This window comes from Colobus angolensis, unplaced genomic scaffold (genome assembly GCF_000951035.1).
Source record: "Colobus angolensis palliatus isolate OR3802 unplaced genomic scaffold, Cang.pa_1.0 Scaffold282, whole genome shotgun sequence".
Lineage (NCBI taxonomy): Eukaryota > Metazoa > Chordata > Mammalia > Primates > Cercopithecidae > Colobus > Colobus angolensis.
In genome coordinates this window covers 78,622-100,380 of record NW_012116066.1, presented here as the reverse complement: position 1 = coordinate 100,380, position 21,759 = coordinate 78,622, and the positions used below count along the sequence as shown (strand labels likewise).

The following is a 21,759-nucleotide window of genomic DNA, read 5'->3' as shown; positions in this document are numbered from 1 at the left end:
GATTCAGCAGGTCTGGGGTAGGGCTTGAGATTGTTTTTTGCTTTTGTTTTTGTTTTTAGATGGAGTCTCGTTCTGTCTCCTAGGCTGGAGTGCAGAACTAACAAGTTCGCAGGCCATGCTGAGGCTGCAGGCCTAGAGACCAGCTTTCAGTAGTAAGGGCCTACAAGGCCTTGTGTGATCTGGTCCCTTGTTACTTATGCTTTCCCACTACTCCTTCCCTCTCACTGTGCTCTGGCCATTCTGATCTTGCTTCTCCTCAAATAAGTCAGGTATAGTCCTGCCTCAGGGCCTTTGCACTTGCTGTTTCTTTTGACGAGAACACTCTCCCCAGGCATGTGAATTGCCTGCTCCCTCACTTCCTCTTTCACTCACTTTCCTATGCTTTTTCTCCATAGCACTTACCACCTTTTCATATTCTATATAATTGTTTTTTGCTTTTGTTTTTGTTTTTAGATGGAGTCTCGTTCTGTCTCCTAGGCTGGAGTGCAGTGGTGTGATCTTGGCTCACTGCAACTTCTGCTTTCTGGGTTCGAGTGATTCTCCTGCCTCAGCCTCCTGGGTAGCTAGGACTACAGGCACATGCCACCAAAACCAGCTAATTTGTGTATTTTTAGTAGAGATGGGGTATCGCCATGTTGGCCAGGCTGGTCTCGAACTCCTGACCTCAGGTGATTCGCCTGCCTCGGCCTCCCAAAGTGCTGGGATTATAGGCATGAGCCACCACACCCAGCCCTATAATTATTTGATTATTGTCTATTCCCTCCACCAGAATGTAAGCTCCATGAAGGCTGGGATTTTTGTCTTCCTGTAAAACAAGGCCTGGCAAATAGTAGGCACTCAATAAATACTTGAGGGAATGATTGCTGGTATCCACTAAGTAGACCATGAATAAGAAATATGTTAACTTGATAGCTGGTGTGAAAAGAGCCAAAATAACATCCATGAATCTAGGGGAATGGTCATCAGAGGAGCAGGGCTGGTACCAAGCATGCCTGAAACACAACAGACATAAACATTTTATTTCCTCTTTGCCTTCCCATCCTTTCCCAAAAGTTATTTGCACCTTGGCCTGATGTTAAGGCTTTGTATATGACCACAGTCAGTGAGCCATCTATGTCCTATATGCATCCTATCCTAGTACAAACGCCTATTCAGAGCGTTTGGAACCTGCGGTAACCTAAAGAGGTGCAATATGTGGAGATCTTACTTCTGGTCATATATCCCTCTACCAGCTGTCTTGTTAACTGGCCAGGTCAGAGGTCAGGAAGTGAGCTTGGTGGAAGGGAACAAGACTACACCAGAGACCACACAGAGAGAGGTCTTGGAAGAATGGCTCTTGCTCAAAATTCCAAGTATAATTTTGGAGGCGAGGATGGGAGGGACTACTGAGACAATATTACAACCTACATGATTATGCTGCTTTAAAAATGTTTCAAACCTTTTCATCTATATTAATTCATTCTCACGCCATTCCTAAGAGGTAGAGATTGTCAGTTGAGTAAAGTGGAGCATGTAAAGAAGGTTAAGGACTTACACTCCTATTAATGAGGAGCACAAGCCTGTCCCAACTTATTTCCAATTTTGTAAAGATTCTTAAGGTATTTGTTGTCAAAAAGATATTTTGGGGAACAGAGGTTTAAAGTGACAAAAAACTATCACCTATAGAATCCCAATTCATAAGCAAGATGAATTCTAGAAATTCAAGAGTATGCATATGGGCAAGTGTAGGGAATAAGGAATTAAGAGTTGGTATGATTGGGCTGGGCGCGGTGGCTTATGCCTGTAATCCCAGCAGTTTGGGAGGCCGAGGCGGGCGCATCACCTGAGGTCAGGAATTCAAGACCAGCCTGGGTAACAAGGTAAAACTCTGGCTCTGCTAAAAATAAAAAAATTAACTGGGCATGGTGGTGGGCGTCTATGAACCCAGCTACTTGGGAGGCTGAGGCAGGAGAATCACTTGAACCCAGGAGGCAGAAGTTGCAATGAGCTGAGATCGTGCCACTGCACTTACGCCTTGGAGACAGAGCAAGACTCCGTCTCGAAAAAAGCAAAAAGAGTTGGTATGACTGGTCTGGGGTAACAGTTGTCCTTCTCTTTTTTAGGATGCACCCATTGGTGTTTTTTATGTAGGTGACCACCAAGCATTAGTTCACAGGTAATGAACATTTGGAGGTTTGTTTTAAAAGGGTGGGAGAACGGTCATCACACTCCAGGAATCCATCAGTTGCACAACAACAGATAGTTCATGTAATGGTCACTTTTCTTCTTTGGACCACCAACCCCATTAGAATGGGCTGAAATTGTTCTGGAAAATTATTTTTCTTAGTGTCTGCTTTTTCATTCATTATAAGCTTGAGGATTAGTTGCTGCAGTGGGGTGGGGACAAAGTGGGTCATGTCTATTGTTTCTATGGAAAACTTCAATATCACATAAAATTAACTTATGTATAATAATTCCTTTTATAGCAGCTTTCTTAAAGTATCTTTACATATAAGCTCATTAATCCTTTCATTGACTGGGCTTAAGAAACAGTAAAGGATAGATATAGAGAACCCTAGCTACCTCCCCTCCCCCACCAATAAAAGAGGCTTCTTGCTTACTAAGAATATAAAAGAGTAAATAGGAAATCCCCTTTGTTTGATTTTAAAAGCTTTTGATTTAAAAATACTTTAAAAGTGTTTGTTTTTCTTCCTCTGTAGACCAGGAATGGTTCGCTTTCGAGAAAACTGGCAGAAGAATCTTACTGATGCCAAACACAGTTTCATGGAGTCGTTCTCCTTCTTATTCAATCGTGTCTGATTCTTACAGGATGTCTTAGGATTGTTTTTCTCATCAGGATATATTAAAAATACAATACAGCACATCAAACCACAGAATATTTATTGAGTAATAAACTTGTGGCACACAATCCAGCTGTATTTTTTTGCATTCATTCATTTTCCATTCTGCAACCTCTATCACATTAGCAGAATAACCAGTAAGTTGTTTTATATTTTCTAAAATATTTTTTTCTGTCACTATATGCATCACTTCTGAGTCTTACAGGTATAGAGCTGAGTTTAGAGAGTTGCTAAAATTCACCTATCGGACCAAACTAAGGTTGGTCCTTGGCTGTTTGTTCCCCATCTGAGCCTAAGTCTCAAGCTCAGACACATCTCTTTATGGGCACAACTGGGGAACAACAAAATGGCAACAGTTCTACAGCTCATAATATAACCAGTCTGAAGGGTTCCCCTACTCACAGACTCTTTCATTTACTGGGAGTTAAGCCTCACTGCTAAATAATATATTTTGAAACTGGAAAACCGGGCATGCTGCCTTCTATAATACACCACTATACTCATGATGGCAGGAGGGTGGCTTGGGGACTAGGGGCAATGACACGGGAAGGATTCAATCATTGCCCTTACTTATCTTTGATCTTCTTCCCATCCTCACACTGAATAATCACTTGTTCCTACCTTCCCTGTGAACCTCTCTTGCCCGGCTGCAAAATTTTAAGACACCAAAGACAAAATTACATTATGCTCTGAGTGATTACTTACAAGTACATCAGAATACTTATTTACATAGAAAAGCACTGGAAAGGAAGAACACAAAATATGAAAGACAATTGATACAGTACTGAAATTTTTCCTTCTTTTTTAACTGTAAGAAATTTGTGCAATAAATAAAAAAAGGAGGGAAAACCATATCAGAGCAACAGGCAAGGAGGTGGCAAACTAGGTAAGTCTCCTTGGAAAACAAAAAATATATTTAAAATACAATAGCCCTACTATAACTGATTTATGGCTCAGGTGACTAAACACAATTTGAAGCAGTAACAACACTCATGAGCTGAAAATAAAATACTTTTAGCCGTTTTATTCTTCCTGCCTCTTTCCCAAAGAATATGCCAATGAAGCTGTTCTTGATGTCACAATATTCCTATATCACAAAATTTCTGCATTTAAACTACCTTGCCTACTGAAAATAGGAGAACATAATCATTTCATCTCTAGGAACCAGTAACCAAAAAAAAAAAAAAAAAAGTCCTTAGAGATTATTTATTTATTTATTTATTTAGAGACATAGTCTGGCTCTGTCTCCCAAGCCAGAGTACAGTGGCGTGATCTCAGCTCACTGCAACCTCCACCTCCCAGGTTCAAGTGATTCTCCTGCCTCAGCCTCCCGAGTAGCTGGGACTACAGGCGTGTGCCACCACGCCTGGCTAAATTCTTTGTATTTTTAGTAGAGATGGGGTTTCACCGTGTTAGCCAGGATGGTCTTGATCTCCTGACCTCATGATCCACCCACCTCGGCCTCCCAAAGTGCTGGGATTACAGGCGTGAGCCACCATGCCCGGCTGAGAATAAAATTTTTAAGTGCGTATTACAAAATTCAGGTTTTATTATTCAGGGAAGTAGATGGATTGAGATTCAAAACTTTGGGAACTAGTTTCTTTTTAACTTTTGAAAACTACAGATTTATTAGGCTAGGCAGCAACTATGATTAGGTATAAATAAACAGAAATTCAGGGGTCATTAATGTCGCTACATGCTCTTTATTTCAGTAGTTGCGGGTTAAAAGTAGACATTTCCTGGAACATATATTTAATAGTATTTATGACTGTTAATACTATTTAATAATAAAACTTTTGGCTGGGTGTGGTGGTTCACGCCCAGCACTTTGGGAGGCCGAGGCGGCGGACTGTTTGAGGTCAGGAGTTCGAGACCAGCCTGGGCGACAAGGTTAAACCCCGTCTCTACTAAATATACAAAAATTAGCTAGGCATGGTGGTGCACACTGGTAGTGCCAGCTGCTCAGGGGGCTGAGGTGGAGGATTGCTTGAGCCCAGGAGGCAGAGGTTGCAGTGAGCTGGGATTGCACCACTGAACTCTAGCCTGGGTGACAGAGGGAGACCCTGTCTCAAAAATAATAATAAAAAAACTTTTGCTCTATACTTTGAAATATGACTGCCTTATTTAAACACTTGAAAAACAATCACTTAAAAATATAAGGCAAGAGGGCATTTTACAATAGTATAATCAGAATGTCCTTATCACCCAGGTAATTTAAATTTATCATAGGCATGTAATAATAATGCAGATCAAACAACCTCAACAAAAACAGCCAGGCACGGTTGCTCACACCTGTAATCCTAGCATTTTGGGAGGCTGAGGCGGGCAGATCACTTGAGGTCAGGAATTCGAGACCAGCCTGGCCAAGATGGCAAAACCCCATCTCTATTGAAAATACAAAAATGAGCTAGGTGGAGTGGTGAGTGCCTGTAATCCCAGCTACTCGGGAGGCTGAGGTGGGAGGATCACTTGAACCCAGGAGGCAGAGGTTACAGTGAACCAACATCGCACCACTGGGCTCCAGCCTGAGTGACAGAGTGAGACTCTATCTCAAAAAACAAAAAACAGAAAACAGAAAACCAACCTTAACGAAAACAGCCAAAACTTTCAGGGTTCCCTCCCCCATTCACTCTTCTGACCTAAACAAAATTGAACAAAATAAACGAAGGAACAAGATCATGATATCAGAGTCCCACAATTTTCCATTTCTCCCCAACTTAAAAATAAACAGGTTTAACAGTGTATAAAATGAAATCTACTTAGTATATGAAAGACAGTTAAAAATATTTAAAATCATTTAGCTTAATTGTTCTCTTATGAAACAATTAAGCTAAAATACTGACTCGTTATATTTTTCCTTATCAGAACTCCTATTCTTTTGGATGTCATCCTATCCTCAAGCTCCTATCAGCTCAGATTGAAATAAAGTACTTACATGGGCATAAGAGTAGACTTCTTAAGACTTTATATTTGAAAGAACCATTTTTAAGTAACTTATTAAGGATTTAGGCCAGACGCGGTGGCTCATGCCTGTAATCCCAGCACTTCGGGAGGCCGAGGCGGGCAGATCACCTGAGGTTGGAAGTTCTAGACCAGCCTGACCAACATGGAGAAACCCCATCTCTACTAAAAATACAAAATTAGCTGGGCATGGTGGCACATGCCTGTAATCCCAGCTACTCAGGAGGCTGAGGCAGGAGAATTGTTTGCACCCGGGAGGCGGAGGTTGTGGTGAGCCGAAATCGCCCCATTGCACTCCAGCCTGGGCAACAAGAGCGAAACTCCATCTCAAAAAAGAAACAATTTAAAATATCTAATGTTCACATTTTCAATTCAACAAATCTGTGGGTTAGTTTGCTTTTTGGTTTGTTTGTTGGTTTTAGAGTGGAGGTAGGGACTTAAATCAAAACCCATTACTTCCAGGGCAGATCATATATTATAGTACACAAGTCAGTTTTCAAATTCCAGATTTGCTTTTCGCAGCAATGTCTTCATTTTGTTAACAAAAGTGGCCTCCTATATGTTTCTATCAAGTCCACTTGTAACACATTCAACACAGAGGAGTGATAATTTCCTAAAAGTTCAGTTGGGGTAGAGGTGGGAGTGGGGCAGGCATCACCTAAGAGCTAATAGTAGCACTGTCTCATAGTGTGAGATTGAAGTTTCTCATCTCACTAACACTTTTTTTCATGCCACCTCCTCCAGTACAGTAGGATTTTAATCATAATTTGGATTTTTTTTTTTTTTTTTGAGACAGAGTTTCACCCTTCTTGCTCAGGCTGGAGTGCAATGGCACAATCTCGGCTCACTGCAACCTCTGCCTCCTGGATTCAAGCAATTCTCCTGCCTCAGCCTCCTGAGTAGCTGGGACTACAGGTGTGTGCCACCACTCCTGGCTGATTTTGTATTTTTAGTAGGGACAGGGTTTCACCATGTTGGCCAGGCTGGTCTCGAACTCCTGTCCTCAAGTGATCCCCCTGCCTTGGCCTCCCAAAGTGCTGGGATTACAGGCGTGAGCCACCATGTCCCCCATAATTTGAATTTTTAAACCAGAAAGTTATTATGGTCAATCCAAAATAACCCAAAGAACTTGCTGAAGTTATATCAATAAGCAGCTTTTTATTGAAGGACTGAAAGAATTAAATAGAAGGCACAGTAGCACTGTAAAGCTTTCTCAGAACATAATAATCTTTTTCTATGTATGTGTGGAACCCAGACTTTCTTTTTTGTTGTTAAAAATGTCTTCTGGACAATCAGAAAATCCTTATTTGTCATCCTTCCCTTTGGTCTTTCTGTAAACCATTTCCCGAAAACTGGCCAGAATCTTGTTTTCTCTCTTTCGTCTCTCTTCTTGGTTAAAGGATGCAAGGGCTCTCTTCTCATCAGCACTATAGATCTGGTTCTCTTTTCGCAGTCGCACAGCCTCCATTCGGCGATGCCTGGAGAGAATTTTATTTTTGGCTTAATTTCTCAGTAATTATTTTCATAGTACAACCTCATTAATCCTTTCTTACCCAGAGTGGCCTATTTAACAGCTGACAAATAAAAACTGTTTTCGAAATGGGTTAAATTTCCAAAAGATCATTTATTAATATTTTAGCTGCCTAACACGTCCTTTTGTTTTGTTTTGTTTTGTTTTTGAGACGGAGTCTCGCTCTGTCGCCCAGGCTGGAGCGCAGTGGCGCTATCTCGGCTCACTGCAAGCTCCACCTCCCGGGTTCATGCCATTCTCCTGCCTCAGCCTCCCGAGTAGCTGGGACTACAGACGCCCGCCACCTCGCCCGGCTATTTTTTTGTATTTTTTAGTAGAGATGGGGTTTCACTGTGTTAGCCAGGATGGTCTCGATCTCCTGACCTCGTGATCCGCCCGTCTCGGCCTCCCAAAGTGCTGGGATTACAGGCTTGAGCCACCGCGCCCGGCCTTTTGTTTTGTTTTGAGACGGAGCCCTGCTCTGTCGCCCAGGCTGGAGTGCAGTGGTGCAATTTTGGCTCACTGCAACTTCCACCTCCCTGGCTCAAGCAATTCCCCTATCTCAGCCTCCTGAGTAGCTGGGATTACAGGTCCGGCTAATTTGTGTATTTTTAGTAGAGACGGGGTTTCACTATGTTGGCTAGGATGATCTCGAACTCCTGACCTCAAGTAATCCGCCTGTCTCAGCCTCCTAAAGTGCTGAGATTACAGGCGTGAGCCACCGTGCCCGGCCCTGATATGTCTTTGATTCATTTCCACTATTCAAATAATGTTCTCTGATATCCTGTCAACATAGTACATGCTATCCTTTTTTTTTTTTTTTCTTTTTTTTTGAGATGTAGTCTGGCTCTGTCACCCAGGCTGGAGTGCAGTGGCGCAATCTTGGCTCACTGCGACCTCTGCCTCCCGGGCTCAAGTGATTCCCCTGCCTCAGCCTCCTGAGTAGCCAGGACTACAGGTGTGTGCCACCACGCCTGACTAATTTTTCTATTTTTAGTAGAGATGGGGTTTCGCCATGTTGGCCAGGCTGGTTTCGAACTCCTGACCTCAGGTGATCCACCCGCCTCGGCTCCCAAAGTGCTGGGGATTACAGGTGTGAGCCACCATGCCCGGCCGCTATCATTAATTTCAAATAGTAAGGGTATATGTCTAATTTGTTTCCAGTAAAACAACCAGAAATGGTCAAATTATTAAACTTCCTAGGTGATATATCCATTTGCCTTTGTGGAATTGATAGCAGGATAGATAAAACATTTAACTAGTCATTAATCAGATGGAACTTCCTTCAAGGTTCTACTTTACCATACAACCAAAAAAACCAGGTCTAGGCTGGGCACGGTGGCTCACGCCTGTAATCCCAGCACTTTGGGAGGCTGAGGCGGGCAGATCACCTGAGGTCAGGAGTTCAAGACCAGCCTGGCCAACGTGGTGAAACCTCGTCTCTACTAGAAATACAAAAATTAGTTGGGTGTGGTGGCGAGTGCCTGTAATCCCAGCTACTCGGGAGGCTGAGGCAGGAGAATCGTTTGAACCCACGAGGCGGAGGTTGCAGTGAGCTGAGATTGCACCACTGCACTCCAGTCTGGGGGACAAGGGTGAAACTAGGTCTCCAAAAAAAAAAAAAAAAAAAAAAAAGAACCAAGTCTAAATCTATAATTGAAGAGCAGTTTTTGTCAGTGGATTTAACTTCTGAGCCTCCCTCTGTCACTCAGGCTGGAGTGCAGTGGCATAATCTCGGCTTATTGCAACCTCTGCCTCCCAGGTTCAACCGATTCTCCTGCCTCAGCCTCCTGAGTAGCTGGGATTACAGGCACCCGCTACCACGTCCAGCTCCTTTTTATATTTTTAGTAGAGACAAGGTTTCACCATGTTGGCCAGGCTGGTCTTGAACTCCTGGCCTCAAGTGAATCATCTGCCTCGGCCTCCCAAAGTGCTGGGATTACAAGTGTGAGCCACTGCACCTGGCTGCTGCACTGTTTTTTATATTTGGTGATACAGGGTCCTACTTTCATCTTTTTTCATATGAATAACCATTTCTTTCCTATTTCATGTACTGAATGTTTCTTTCTTTCCCCATTGATCTGACGTGCTATCTCTTTCATACACTGAAGTTCCAAACATGTATCTTTGGGCTCTGAATTTTATTTTATTTTTTGAGATAGTGTTTCGCTCTTGTTGCCCAGGCTGGAGTACAATGGCGAGGTGTCAGCTTACTACAACCTCTGCCTCATGGGTTCAAGTGATTCTCCTGCCTCAGCCTCCCAAGTAGCTGGGACTACAGGCACCCACCACCACACCCAGCTAATCTTTGTATTTTTAGTACAGATGAGGTTTCACCACATTGGCCAGGCTGGTCTTGAACTCCTGACCTCAGGTGATCCACCCGTCGCAGCTTCCCAAAGTGCTGGGATTACAGGCGTGAGCCACTGCGCCTGGCCTGAATTTTATTCCATTGAACAATTCAGTTGTTCTCCTATGCTTTCTAAAGTGCTGTAAGCTTCATAATAAATCCTCCTATCTTGTAGGGGAAATCTTACCTTCCTGCTCTTCTTTTTCAGGAGTGACTTGGCTATTCTTGTCCTTTTAGTCTAACATACAAATTTTAGAACTGGCTTATTAAGTCTCATGAAAAACTGTGTTGTGATTTTGATTGGGACTGTATTCAATATAAAGATCAATTTGGGAAGAACTGACAACTTTACAATATTGATTTCCTATCCATGAACTTGGTATCTCTCCAGTTATTTAAGTTTTCTTTAATCTTACCTTCTTGCTCTTCTTCTTCAGAAGTGACCTGGCTATTCTTGTCCTTTTAGTGTAATATATACATTTTAGAACCAGTTGAATAAGTCTCATGAAAAACTATGTTGTGATTTTGATTGAACTGTTGAATATACAGACCAAGTCTTACATTTTTCTCCATAGAACCTGGGGCATCTTTTGTTAAGATTTATTCTTAAGTCCTTCATATTCTGACACTGTTATAAACTTTCTAGGTTTCTGCTGTTGGTAAATAGAAATGAAATTCATTTTTATTGGAACTGTACTGAATATACAATCTCTTAATAATGTTTTATAGTTTTCCTCACAGAGTGTTGGGCATCTTTTGTTAAGATTTATTCTGAAGTCCTTCATATTCTCTGATACTATTACAAATGTTGTTTTCTTCTTATCTAGTTACATTTTCTAGTTATCTGTTGCTGGTAAATAGAAATGCAATGGATTTTTGTGTATTAACCTTATATCCAACCATTTGTTAAACACTCCTCTTATTTATAATTTATCTGGAGATTCTTTGGGATTTTCTGTGTAAACAATCAAATCATTTACAGTGTCATTCACAAAAAAATGACACTTTATTTTTTGAGACGGAGTTTCACTCGTCACCCAGGCTGGAGTGCAATGGCATGATCTTGGCTCACTGCAACTGCCTCCTGGATTCGAGTGATTCTCCTGCCTCAGCCTCCTGAGTAGCTGGGACTACAGGCATCCGCCACCATGCCCAGCTAATTTTTGTATTTTTGGTAAAGACGGGGTTTCACCATGTTGGCCAGGCTGGTCTTGAATTCCTGACCTCAGGTGATCCACCCGACTATGCCTCCCAAAGTGCTGGGATTACAGGCATGAGCCACTGCGCCTGGATAAAAAATGACATTGTTATATCGTCCTTTCCAATCCTTATTATTATTATTATTACTGTTTTTTCAGGCCAAGTCTCACTCTCCAGGCTGGCATGCAGTGGTGCGATCTTGGTTCATTGCAACCACCGCCTTCTGGGTTCAAGCGATTCTCCTGCTTCAGCCTCCTGAGCAGCTGGGATTACAGCTGTGTACCACCACGTCTGGCTAATTTTTGTGTTTTTAGTAGAGATGGGTTTCACCATGTTGCCCAGGCTAGTCTTGAACTCCTGGGCTCAAGTGATCAGCCTGCCTTGGCCTCCCAAAGTGCTGGGATTACAGGCATAAGCCACCGTGGCCGGCCTTCCTTTCCAATCCTTGTGTCTCTAATTTCTTTTTCTTGCCTTACTGCATGGGTCCTCCAATGTAATACTTCAAATATTGGTCCTCAGAATTACAAGATTCTGGAGGTGCTTCAGGGTTTCTGCAAATATTTGCCTTCAATGTCATTTAAAAATAGTTATCTACTTTAAAAAGTTTATCAAGTTTTAAAGAATCCAAAATTCAATTTGATCTAAGTACTCCTGCCCTATTAGCTCATTCTCCTGGTTCTTCCTGGAACTTTTCCCTTTCCTAATTTTATATTCGTTTCCCCATGCTGAATCCAGTGTCTTTTTAAAATTTATATATTTATTCATTTATTTATTAGCCAGGACATGTTCTCAGCTGACCAATGTCTTTTATCATCTTTTTCTGTTATTCAGTCTCAGAAACCTGGGTCCATAAAGAACTGGAGACAAACTTGTAACCAGGAAACACTGTCTTGCGAAAATATTTCCCTAACTGCTACATTCCTCATGGGACAGTGATAAATAGCTGAATTTAACTATATCCTCCAGTGGATAAAATATCTGTACCCAAATACCAACTAGGAAAGGACATTAGAAAGACTGATTCTTTGAAGTCAGAGATATAGCTGAGTTTGAGGCTGAGTTGCATATATACTTGGAATTGCAGAAAACCATGTTATACTAACAAAACTAATATCAAACCAATATTTATACTCTACTTTTAATAAGAAACAGTCACTTAATGAGAATCACTTATGAAAATATAATTCTGGTAGTAAAAAAGAAGATCTAATCATGGAAACTCAGCTTAATGCCAATAACATACCTGCTACCACTCATTACATAACCTGAGCATTCAAATGATGCAATTTCTTCACTTGTCAAGCCAATTTCACCTCTTCGTGGGATACGTTTTCCAGCTTTTACATATTCAGCCATAGCTGCACCTTCACCAGGTAACAGAGCATGGCCATAGCTACAAAGTAATTCAGAATTCAGAAAAGGTCCATTAAATCATCTTAATATTAAAAACTCATAATCTAAAGAGAGCACTAAAAAACCCCACATTTTCTCTCAGACAAGAGTAGGAGTAACAATGCTCAGCAGTAGTGTGCTAGGAAGCTCAATGTGAATTGCTTTATCCTAATTAGTGTATTAAATATTGCATTGCACTATGACCTACACAACCAACCCAGAAATGCAGACATATTTTGAAAAAAAGAACTGATGTGAGTATAGATTCATAGTTTACAATTATGGATTAATTTATCCCTACAGGTATTGTCATTACTGGTTCTGGCTCCAGCTGATTCCCTTTCCCTTTTCCCCTTAAAAAATCCAAAGTATGCCGGGCACGGCGTTTCATGCCTATAATCCGAGCACTTTGGGAGGCCGAGGCGGGCGGATCACCTGAGGTCAGGAGCTCGAGACCAGCCTGGCCAACATGGTGAAACCCCGTCTCTACTAAAAATACAAAATTAGCCGGGCATAGTGGTGCATGCTTGTAGTCCCAGCTACTCAGGAGGCTGAGGCAGGAGAATCACTTGAACCCAGGAGGTGGAGGTTGCAGTGAGCCGAGATCGTGTCACTGCACTCCAGCCTGGACGACAGAGCGAGACTTTGTCTCAAAAAAAAAAAAAATCCAAAGCAGGCTGAGTGTAGTGACTGCTGCCTGTAATCTCAGCATTTTGGGAGGCTGAAGCGGGCAGATCACTTGAGGTCAGGAGTTCGAGACTATCCTGGCCAACATGGTGAAACCCCATCTCTACTAAAAATACAAAAATTAGTCCGGGCGTGATGGCAGGCGCCTGTAATCCTGGTTACTTGGGAGGCTGAGGCAGGAGAATCACTTGAACCTGGGGGGCGGAGGTTGCAGTGAGTCAAGATCATGCCACTGCACTCCAGCCTGGGCGACGGAGTGAAACTCAATCACGCCACTGCGCTTCAGCCTGGGAGACAGAGACTCCATCTCAAAAAAACAAAACAAAACAAACAAAAAATTCTAGGCCAGGTGTGGTGGCTCACGCCTGTAATCCCAGCACCTTGGGAGGCTGAGGTAGGTGTATCATGAGGTCAGGAATTTGAGACCAGTCTGACCAACATGGTAAAACCCCGTCTCTACTGAAAATACAAAAAAATTAGCCGGGTGTGGTGGCACATGCTTGTAATCCCAGTTACTCAGGAGGCTGAGGCAGGAGAATCGCTTGAACCTGGGAGGCAGGGGTTACACTGAGCTAAGATCACGCCACTAAACTCCAGCCTGGGCGACAGAGCGAGACTCTGTCTCAAAAAAAGAAAAAAAAAATTCTGCTGGTAAAAAAAAAATAAGAGAAAAAAAGGAATAAAAAATTCTGTGAGGATCAAAGAGAAATAGAAATCACACCTACTTGTGGAGGGGAAGTATTGGGAATCAGTATATGTATCTCCTTTTGAAAAGTGCTTCGAAGGATAGTAAGGATTTTAACAGGAAGAAACTGGGGATAAGGAAGAAAACAAAGGGCAGGGAAAAGAAGGGAAGGCATACTGGATGAAGAAATAAGCTGAACACTGCATAAAAGTTGCAAAGTGCACATTAAGCACAGGGAATATTTAGTAGTCAAGCTCAGCCAGAACCTGAAGTAGATATAAGGGAACAGAGTCAGATAAGCTTGGCAAGGTAAGTTAGAACCAGACTTTTTGGAAGGTACTTTAGATATTATAAACACACTGCTACTTACTTCAAAGGTTTATCATCTTGAGAGGTAAGTGTTTTTGGAGCCTCTGGGCCAATTAAATCTGAGGGTTCTTCAGCCTCTGCATGAAAGATATTAAGACACACATTCACATTCTGACTAATTGGTTACTTTAACGTTTCATCTGTTCTGAGTTAAAGTCTATCAGAAGAACCTACTTGTTCGATCCTTCCAGGGATTTTCCAGAAACTCTTCTTGGGATTCTTTAGAGCTTGAATCACTGGACTCTTTTCTGCTCTTCTTAGACTTCTTTTTCTTATATTTCTTTCTATAGGGATTATAATTTGATGCAAATTCACTTAATCTTCCTATGTTAGAGGGCATCTTTTCTTTTCCCTTCTAAATTTTGAACTGGTGACTATATATCTTAATTTTTCAAGGCAAAAAAAGGTGACAATAAAATAATCTGAGTTCCCAGAGTATTCAAACTTGCAAGATAATTTTACTTAAAAAAATCTGCTTCTAACTTATCCTTGGAAACATAGCAAGACCTCGTCTCTATTAAAAAAAAAAAAAAAGTAGCTGAGTGTGATGGCACACACACCTGTAGTCTAAGCTATTCAGGAGGCTGAGGAGGGAGGATCACTTGAGCCCAGGAGTTCAAGGCTTCAATGAGCTATGATTAGCCACTGCATTCCAGCCTGGGCAACAGAGCGAGACACTGTCTCTAAACAATTTTTTTAAAAACTATTCTTATTTAACCAAATCATCTTTTGCTATAAAAATTATCACTAAAGGAGGCTGGGTGTCGTGTTTCACCCCTGTAATCCCAGCACATTGGGAGGCTGAGGCGGGTAGGTCACTTGAGCCCAGGGGTTAGAAACTAGCCCTGGGCAACATGACAAAACTGTGTCCCTACAAAAAATATAAAAATTAGCCAGGTGTGGTGGCACACGCCTGTAGTCCCAGGTATGGGGAAGGTGGGGTCAGAGGTGGGAGGATGGCTTGATCCTGGAAGGCTGAGGTTATAGTGAGCTGTGATCGTGCCACTGCACTCCAGCCTGGGTGGCAGGGTGAGACACAGTCTCAAAAAAAAAAAAAAAAATTCACTAAAGGGAATAATGAAATACAGTTCTGATGTTGTAGAAAGACAACAGAAAGAAAACAGCCTAAAAAGTCCCAACAATTTGAACATTATGAACAATTTTATGTGTAATGGATTAAAATATGTCAAATACGTTTAAATCCTTGGGTTCATAAAACTTTTAAAAAATTCAATTCATTGTTTGAAAAGTAATAAAACAAAAACAATCAAGCAATTATCCTGCTCTTACTATATAAACTGTATTTCAGGGTATCTAAATAGTTGATGAGGGTAAGTTTCTCTTAAAGAATTATTCGCCTAATAAATGAAGGATAAAGCCAGGATTACTATCACCATTTTACAACCCCTAATGAAATAATGGATCGAGATAATGACCATCAATGGCTGTTAATATGATAAAAAGAGACAACCAGACGTTATTTGCCTCCTGACAGTACACAGCACCACCTATGAAGTATTCTTGCTCCAAACTCAAATCTGAACCTTGTCAGGCCTCTAGACGTATCAATCTATTAGAAATACGGAGGACAGAACATGCCAAAAAAACCATAAGAATACAGTCATTGCAATTTAGGGACATTATTTGGATCCTAATTGGAATAAACTACAGAAAAAATGGCTGAGAATTGAGGAATTATTATTAAATGTTTTAAGCACAATAGTAGCATTCTGGTTATGGGTTTTTTTTTTTTTTTTTAAATATAGAGACAGGGTCTAGCTATGTTGCCCAGGCTGGTATTGAACTCCTGGACTCAAGCGATCCTCCTGCCTGGCCTCCCAAAGTGCAGGGATTACAGATATGTGCCACTGTGTCTGGCCAGTTTTTTGTTTTGTTTTGTTTCGTTTTAAAGAATGCCTATCTTTTAGAGAAAGGTACTGAATTGCTTATGGATGGAATGATATCTGAGATTGGTTCCAAAATAAATGATGGATGGCAGATACTGACCATGAGTTGATAATTATTTAGACTGCATGACAGGTGCAGGAGGGATCATTATACTATTTTATGTAATTTTATATACATTTGAAATTTTCTGGTCGGGTGTGGTGGCTCACACCTGTAATCCCAGCACTTTGGGAGGCTAAGGTGGGAGGATCACTTGAGATCACTTGAGGTCAGGAGTTCGAAACCAGCCTGGCCAACATGGTGAAATCCCATCTCTACTGAAAACACAAAAATTAGCCAGGCATGGTGGTGGATGCCTACAATCCCAGCTACTAGGGAGGTTGAGACATGAGAATCGCTTGAACCTGGGAGGCAGAGGTTGCAGTGAGCCGAGATCGAACCACTGCACTCCAGCCTGAGCAACAGAGTGAGACTCTCTAAAAAAAAAAAAAAAAAAAGAAAAGAAATTTTCCATAATAAAACTTAAAAAACTGACGATCTGTGTTTCTTCTTCTTTTCCTTTTTCTTGGCTTTCTTTGCTCTCCTTTTGTTATCTTCATCTGCAAATTAAAGCACATTACAATTAAGAAAAAATTTAACTCTAAAATCATAGTACTTTTGAGTAGGTAACTACCCTATTGCTGTCCCATTTATTGTTACAAAGAAATTGCCTAATTGAAACATTTATTGCTATTTGTCAGGAACTGTAGGAGGTACTATGAACATAGAAATTAAAGTCACTAGGTATTTGGTGATATAGGGTATTATTATTCATTTTATTGTGTGAGATAGTGTGGTGGCTAAGTAGGAAAATGCCTCTTTTTACGGGACACATACAGAAATATTTAGGGTGAAAGTGTGAGAATATTTGTAATTAACTTTGACTATCTCAGTGAAAAGCCCGTATTTGAAGCAAATATGTAAAAATACTAACAACTGCCAGATCTAGGTGATAAGTATATGGTATTATACTATTCTCTTCGCTTTTCTGAATATTTAAATATTTTCATAATAAAAAGGGAAAGAAAACTATGTGTGTGTTGGAGGCGGGGAGAGAGAATACTTTCCCGGAGCTCAGTCTAATGGAGGAGACAGGTAAAGAGATCAATACAATCTGGAGTGATAGAGGGAAGCTTGGGGAACCTGGACACACAGAGGAGTCTCAAAATCAGACTGATTTGGGGAGGGTGGCTGAGGAATGGTTGATAAGGAAAGGTGACTCTTAAAGTAGTTCTTTGATTACAAAAGTAACGTATGCCCATTGGTGCAATGAGTAAACCAAGCTGGATGGAGGGAGAGACTGGCATTGTAGGCAGAGGGCCTCTCTACCAAGTAACGATTAAGAGAAAGAACACGGAATACTGAGGAGACAGAAAGTAGTTTTCAGATTACAGAGGATGCTGCAAGAGAGTGTAACAGGGTATATGTGATTAGAGAGAAGTGAATCAGGGTCTGAACTTCACCCTGAAGGCTATGGAGTGCTATTGAAGGATTATTAAGTAGGTATTTGGTGATATAGGGTATTATTACTAATTTTATTGTATGAGATAGTGTTGTAGTTAAGTATAAAAAAATGCCTCTTTTTAAGGGATGCATACAGAAATATTTGAAAGTTCTGTCTTCCAGCATTGAGGAAGAGAAGTGACAAGGAGGGCCAGGAAACTTGGGCGATATCAGAGGAAGGTGAATCTTTGTGTAATGTGTTAACCTCAGAGGAGGCACCTTCTGGTCAATCATCAGACAGGAGAGAGTACAAAAAAGAGACTTTTTGTGATGCACTACCGCAGATTGGGTGCCTTCCACAAATAGGCAGCCAGCAAGAAGTAGGCACTTTATGGCATACCTTTTTGAAAACTGTACAGAGGTGCTCACTGGGCACGAGAATTAAACAAAAGAGTCCTTCCACTGGGCTGATGCAGCCCTGTAAGGCTTACTTTGGTACAGCCCAACCCCCTGACTTGGTCTGGTGCCATGGGCCTTGTAAAACTTTGCACAACCAATCCCAATACGGAGTCAGATTGCTTAGGTTTGAATCCAAACGGTGTGACCTTAGGGATAGTACTTGTAATCTGCTCTGTCTCCTTTTCCTCATCTATAAGATGTACCCTACAGTTATTGTATGGATTAAATGGCAATAATGAATATAAAGTGCTTATTGGGGTACCTGGCACAAGGTTAGCAAGTGTTCAAAAAATCTTCAGTATTATTATTGTTTCCAGGAACCTTCTTCTAAAATAAGTTTTAAGAAGTAAAACTAGTTTTGAAGCAAGGCTTACAGAATGCTGTTGGCTTTCTTACCACTGGAGTCTGTTTCAGAATCAGAGTCACTGTCGCTATCTTCAGAATACTTCTTATGTTTTCTTTTCGATGATTTTTTCTTTCTCCTTTTCTTGGACCTTTCTTTTGAATGGCTAGACTTCTTCTTCTTCTTTTTTTCTTCTAAGAAAATACAAATAAAAAAGTTATAGTCTATAAAAGTATTTCTGAACATCAAAAGAAACAGACGATGGGCAATTTGAGTAAAAGCAAAGTCTAATGTTCAACTATTTACAAACTGATTTTTTAAAATCTCTCAATAAAATAGCTCTGTATTTAAAAAATATCCTTTTTTTTTTTTAATACCTTCTGAAGTAGAAGCTGAAGTAGTGCTTTTCTTTGGCTCTTCATCCTCCACTGGTGTATGTTCATCAGAACTGAATTTAAATAAAATGGTTATAAGAATTAGGAAAGTGATGAGATATGGACCATGGAGTATAGAAATATGAACTCCAAATTTTTCAATAACAGCATTGATTGTCCAAGAACCATTAAAAGCAAGCATTGGAGATCCTAAGGCAGAACTTGGGAATCAAAAAAACAAAACAACAAAGCAAGCACTGAATTACTTTCGTAAACGTGCAGTTCAAGGGTCTACCATCTTTGTAATAATAAAATAACTTATCATCTGCATAACACTTTAGAGTTTACAGAGTGCTATTTAAACAAAGTAGCATGGAGGATTTATATTTTCATAAAAAACCATAGGGAAAAAGTAGAGAAACAGGAACCATAGGAAAGATTAAAGAAACAGGATATAAGAAGGCTGAAGAAAGACTTTATAATTTTATTTTAAGCATGTAAAAGACAAATGGTAAAGCAGCAACTGTTCTATCTCCTCAGAACAAAAACCTAACAAACTACACTCTAAAGAGATTTTGTTCTGTTGCAGAGAATTCTGAAAATGAGTATTATTTAAATTCTACAATAGTTTAGAAAAGGAGTTTCCATGTCATATAATATTTTCCTCTGAAGATCACACCTGGAGTAATTTAAATATTGTCTAGAAAATTATTTTGGCTAGGCGTGGTGGCCCCCGCCTGTAATCCCAGCACTTTGGGAGGCCGAGGTGGGCGGATCATGAGGTCTGGAGTTCAAGACCAGCCTGACCAACATGGTGAAACCCCATCTCTACTAAAAATACAAAAATCAGCCGAAGTGCACCTGTAATCCCAGGTACTCGGGAAGCTGAGGCAGGAGAATCACTTGAACCTGGGAGGCAGAGGTTGCGGTGAGCCGAGCCGAGATCGCACCACTGCACTCCAGCCTGGGTGACAGAGTGAGACTCTGTCTCAAAAAAAAAAAAAAAAAAAAAGAAAGAAAACTATTTTTAGGGTTCCTTCCAACTCTAATTCAATGCATTCAGGTTCTTCAAGCATTTTCTTTTTTTTTTTTTCCCTCTTAAATAGAGATGGGGGTCTCGTTATTTGCCCAGGCTGGTCTTGAACTCCTGGGCTCAAGGAATCCACCTGCCTTGGCCTCCCAAAGTGCTGTGATTACAGATGTGAGCCACTGCACCTGGCCTCTTCAAGCATTTTCTAAAGGTATCTGTAAGAAAAAGTTTCAGATAATAATGCTTTATTATTCAGTCACAAATTACAGGTTTACCTGTCAAACACATTGTCTCAACTCAACCTAAAGTTGGCACAGAAATAGGGAAGAAGAAACATATGAGTAGCATCAAAGATAAAAGAAATAAGCAAAAAGGAAAAGCATTAAGCCTGCAGACAGTATTGGAACTGGAATATTAACCAAACAAAACCATACTGGTATATTCATTTTAAAAAATCTCTTTGTAGGCCGGGTGCAGTGGCTCATGCCTGTAATCCCAGCACTTTGGGAGGCCGAGGCAAGCGGATCACGAGGTCAGGAGTTCGAGACCAGCCTGGCCAACATGGCAAAACCACCGTCTCTACTAAAAATACAAAAATTAGCCAGGTGTGATGGCAGGTGCCTGTAATCCCAGCTATTCAGGAGGCTGAGGCAGGAGAATCACTTGAACCCAGGAGGCAGAGGTTGCAGTGAGCTGAGACTGCACCATTTCACTCCAGCCTGGGTGACAGAGCAAGACTCCATCTCAAAACAAAAACAAAAACAAAAACAAAAAACTCTTTGTAATGCTAATATCTGGCACGCAATCTGCCACTTAGTTGAGAAAAAATAATTCAAAATAATGTGTATTATTTAACAATGAACCCTCCTATTAATAGAAAATTTATACTTCATGAATTATTTTAGATTATGCTAAAATCTACTAGCAACATGTTTTAATCTTTAGATATGTTCTATGTTTTTAAAATGTAAGGGGTAGATGAATATAAATCACAAGAAAGAAAAATGCGATATATTTAAAGTTCTTCACTTAAACATTTTGATAATAGACTCAGGATTTAAACACATATTATAACATTTAAAAATATATTTTTTAACCACTTACTCTGGTTCAGGATTCTTTGGAGAAAGTCCCCATACTTCAGGAGCTCCCAATTCTCCAATTCTCTCTCTCTCACTTAATCTCCTAGCAGATAAAGATATGTAAATTATAACTCAATGGCTGAGTTGTTTCCTAAATATATAATCAAATTCAATAGGAGTCTAGTTAAGCCTTTTTTCCCCTTATATTTTAAACATGAATAAAAACTTGGTTTAAATGTAAACTCATCACTTAAGTCCGATGTTCTGATGATACTATCAAATGGTACAGACTATAGAAATGATGGCCTGGGAGACTGTCAAGTGCATCCATTCCGCTGAATGCATGACACAGCTCTTAATTGCTCATTTCATCATCTGTAATATGTGACAGAAACAGTTTCACATTTGTAAGTAACTTCATTTGTTTATAGATTTATGGAAGGTGAAGAGAAGTCTCTTTTGATTTGGTCCAACCTTCAGTTTTCAGAAACCGAGGAATTAATGAAGAAAGTAAAAATGATGCATTAGACGTAGAAAACAACTGAAGTTCTGAAAATGAAAGAAAAGTTTTTATTTTATTTTATTATTTATTTATTTTTTTAGACGGAGTCTTGCTCTGTCGCCCAGGCTGGAGTGCAGTGGCGCGATCTTGGCTCACTGAAACCTCCACCTCCTGGGTTCAATTCAATCAGGTGATCCACCTCAGGTGCTGGGATTACAGCTGTGAGCCACCACACCCAGCCCGAAAGAAAAGTGTTTTATTTTTTGTAGAGATGAGGTCTTGCAGCCCGGCACGGTGGCACATGCCTGTAATCCCAGCACTTTGGGAGGCTGAGGTGGGAGGATTGCTTGAGATCAGGAGTTCAAGACCACCCTGGCCAATATGGTGAAACCCCGTCTCTACTAAAAATAGAAAAATTAGCCAGTCGTGGTGGCGCATGCCTGTAATCCTGGCTACTAGGGAGACTGAGGCAGGAGAATCGCTTAAACCCAGGAGTCGGAAGTTTCAGTGAGCTAAGATCGCGCCACTGCACTCTAACCTGGGAGACAGAGCGAGACTCCATCTCAAAAAAAAAAAAAAAAAAAA

At 40.7% G+C, this 21,759-nt stretch overlaps 2 protein-coding genes across 4 annotated transcripts in view; one reads left to right on the top strand and one right to left on the bottom strand.

Annotated features, from left to right (window-relative positions):
* Positions 1 to 2,912, top strand: part of AKAP14 (A kinase (PRKA) anchor protein 14) — a 51,715-nt gene extending 48,803 nt beyond the window's left edge. For both annotated transcript variants that reach the window (XM_011948668.1, XM_011948669.1), the window contains 2 exons: positions 2,103 to 2,155; positions 2,700 to 2,912. In XM_011948668.1, coding sequence (XP_011804058.1) covers positions 2,103 to 2,155; positions 2,700 to 2,799 — 153 coding nt within the window. In that variant the 3' untranslated portion in view covers positions 2,800 to 2,912. The remainder of the gene's footprint in view (positions 1 to 2,102; positions 2,156 to 2,699) is intronic.
* Positions 2,913 to 6,938: 4,026 nt separating this feature from the next.
* NKAP (NFKB activating protein) overlaps positions 6,939 to 21,759 on the bottom strand; it is an 18,565-nt gene continuing 3,744 nt past the window's right edge. Inside the window, exons 2-9 of one of the 2 annotated variants that reach the window (XM_011948666.1) lie at positions 20,695 to 20,775; positions 18,564 to 18,634; positions 18,240 to 18,380; positions 16,438 to 16,501; positions 14,169 to 14,278; positions 13,996 to 14,071; positions 12,105 to 12,254; positions 6,939 to 7,279 (exon numbers count right to left, since the gene is read on the bottom strand). In XM_011948666.1, coding sequence (XP_011804056.1) covers positions 7,105 to 7,279; positions 12,105 to 12,254; positions 13,996 to 14,071; positions 14,169 to 14,278; positions 16,438 to 16,501; positions 18,240 to 18,380; positions 18,564 to 18,634; positions 20,695 to 20,775 — 868 coding nt within the window. In that variant the 3' untranslated portion in view covers positions 6,939 to 7,104. The remainder of the gene's footprint in view (positions 7,280 to 12,104; positions 12,255 to 13,995; positions 14,072 to 14,168; positions 14,279 to 16,437; positions 16,502 to 18,239; positions 18,381 to 18,563; positions 18,635 to 20,694; positions 20,776 to 21,759) is intronic. The other variant, XM_011948667.1, reaches the window with a different exon arrangement.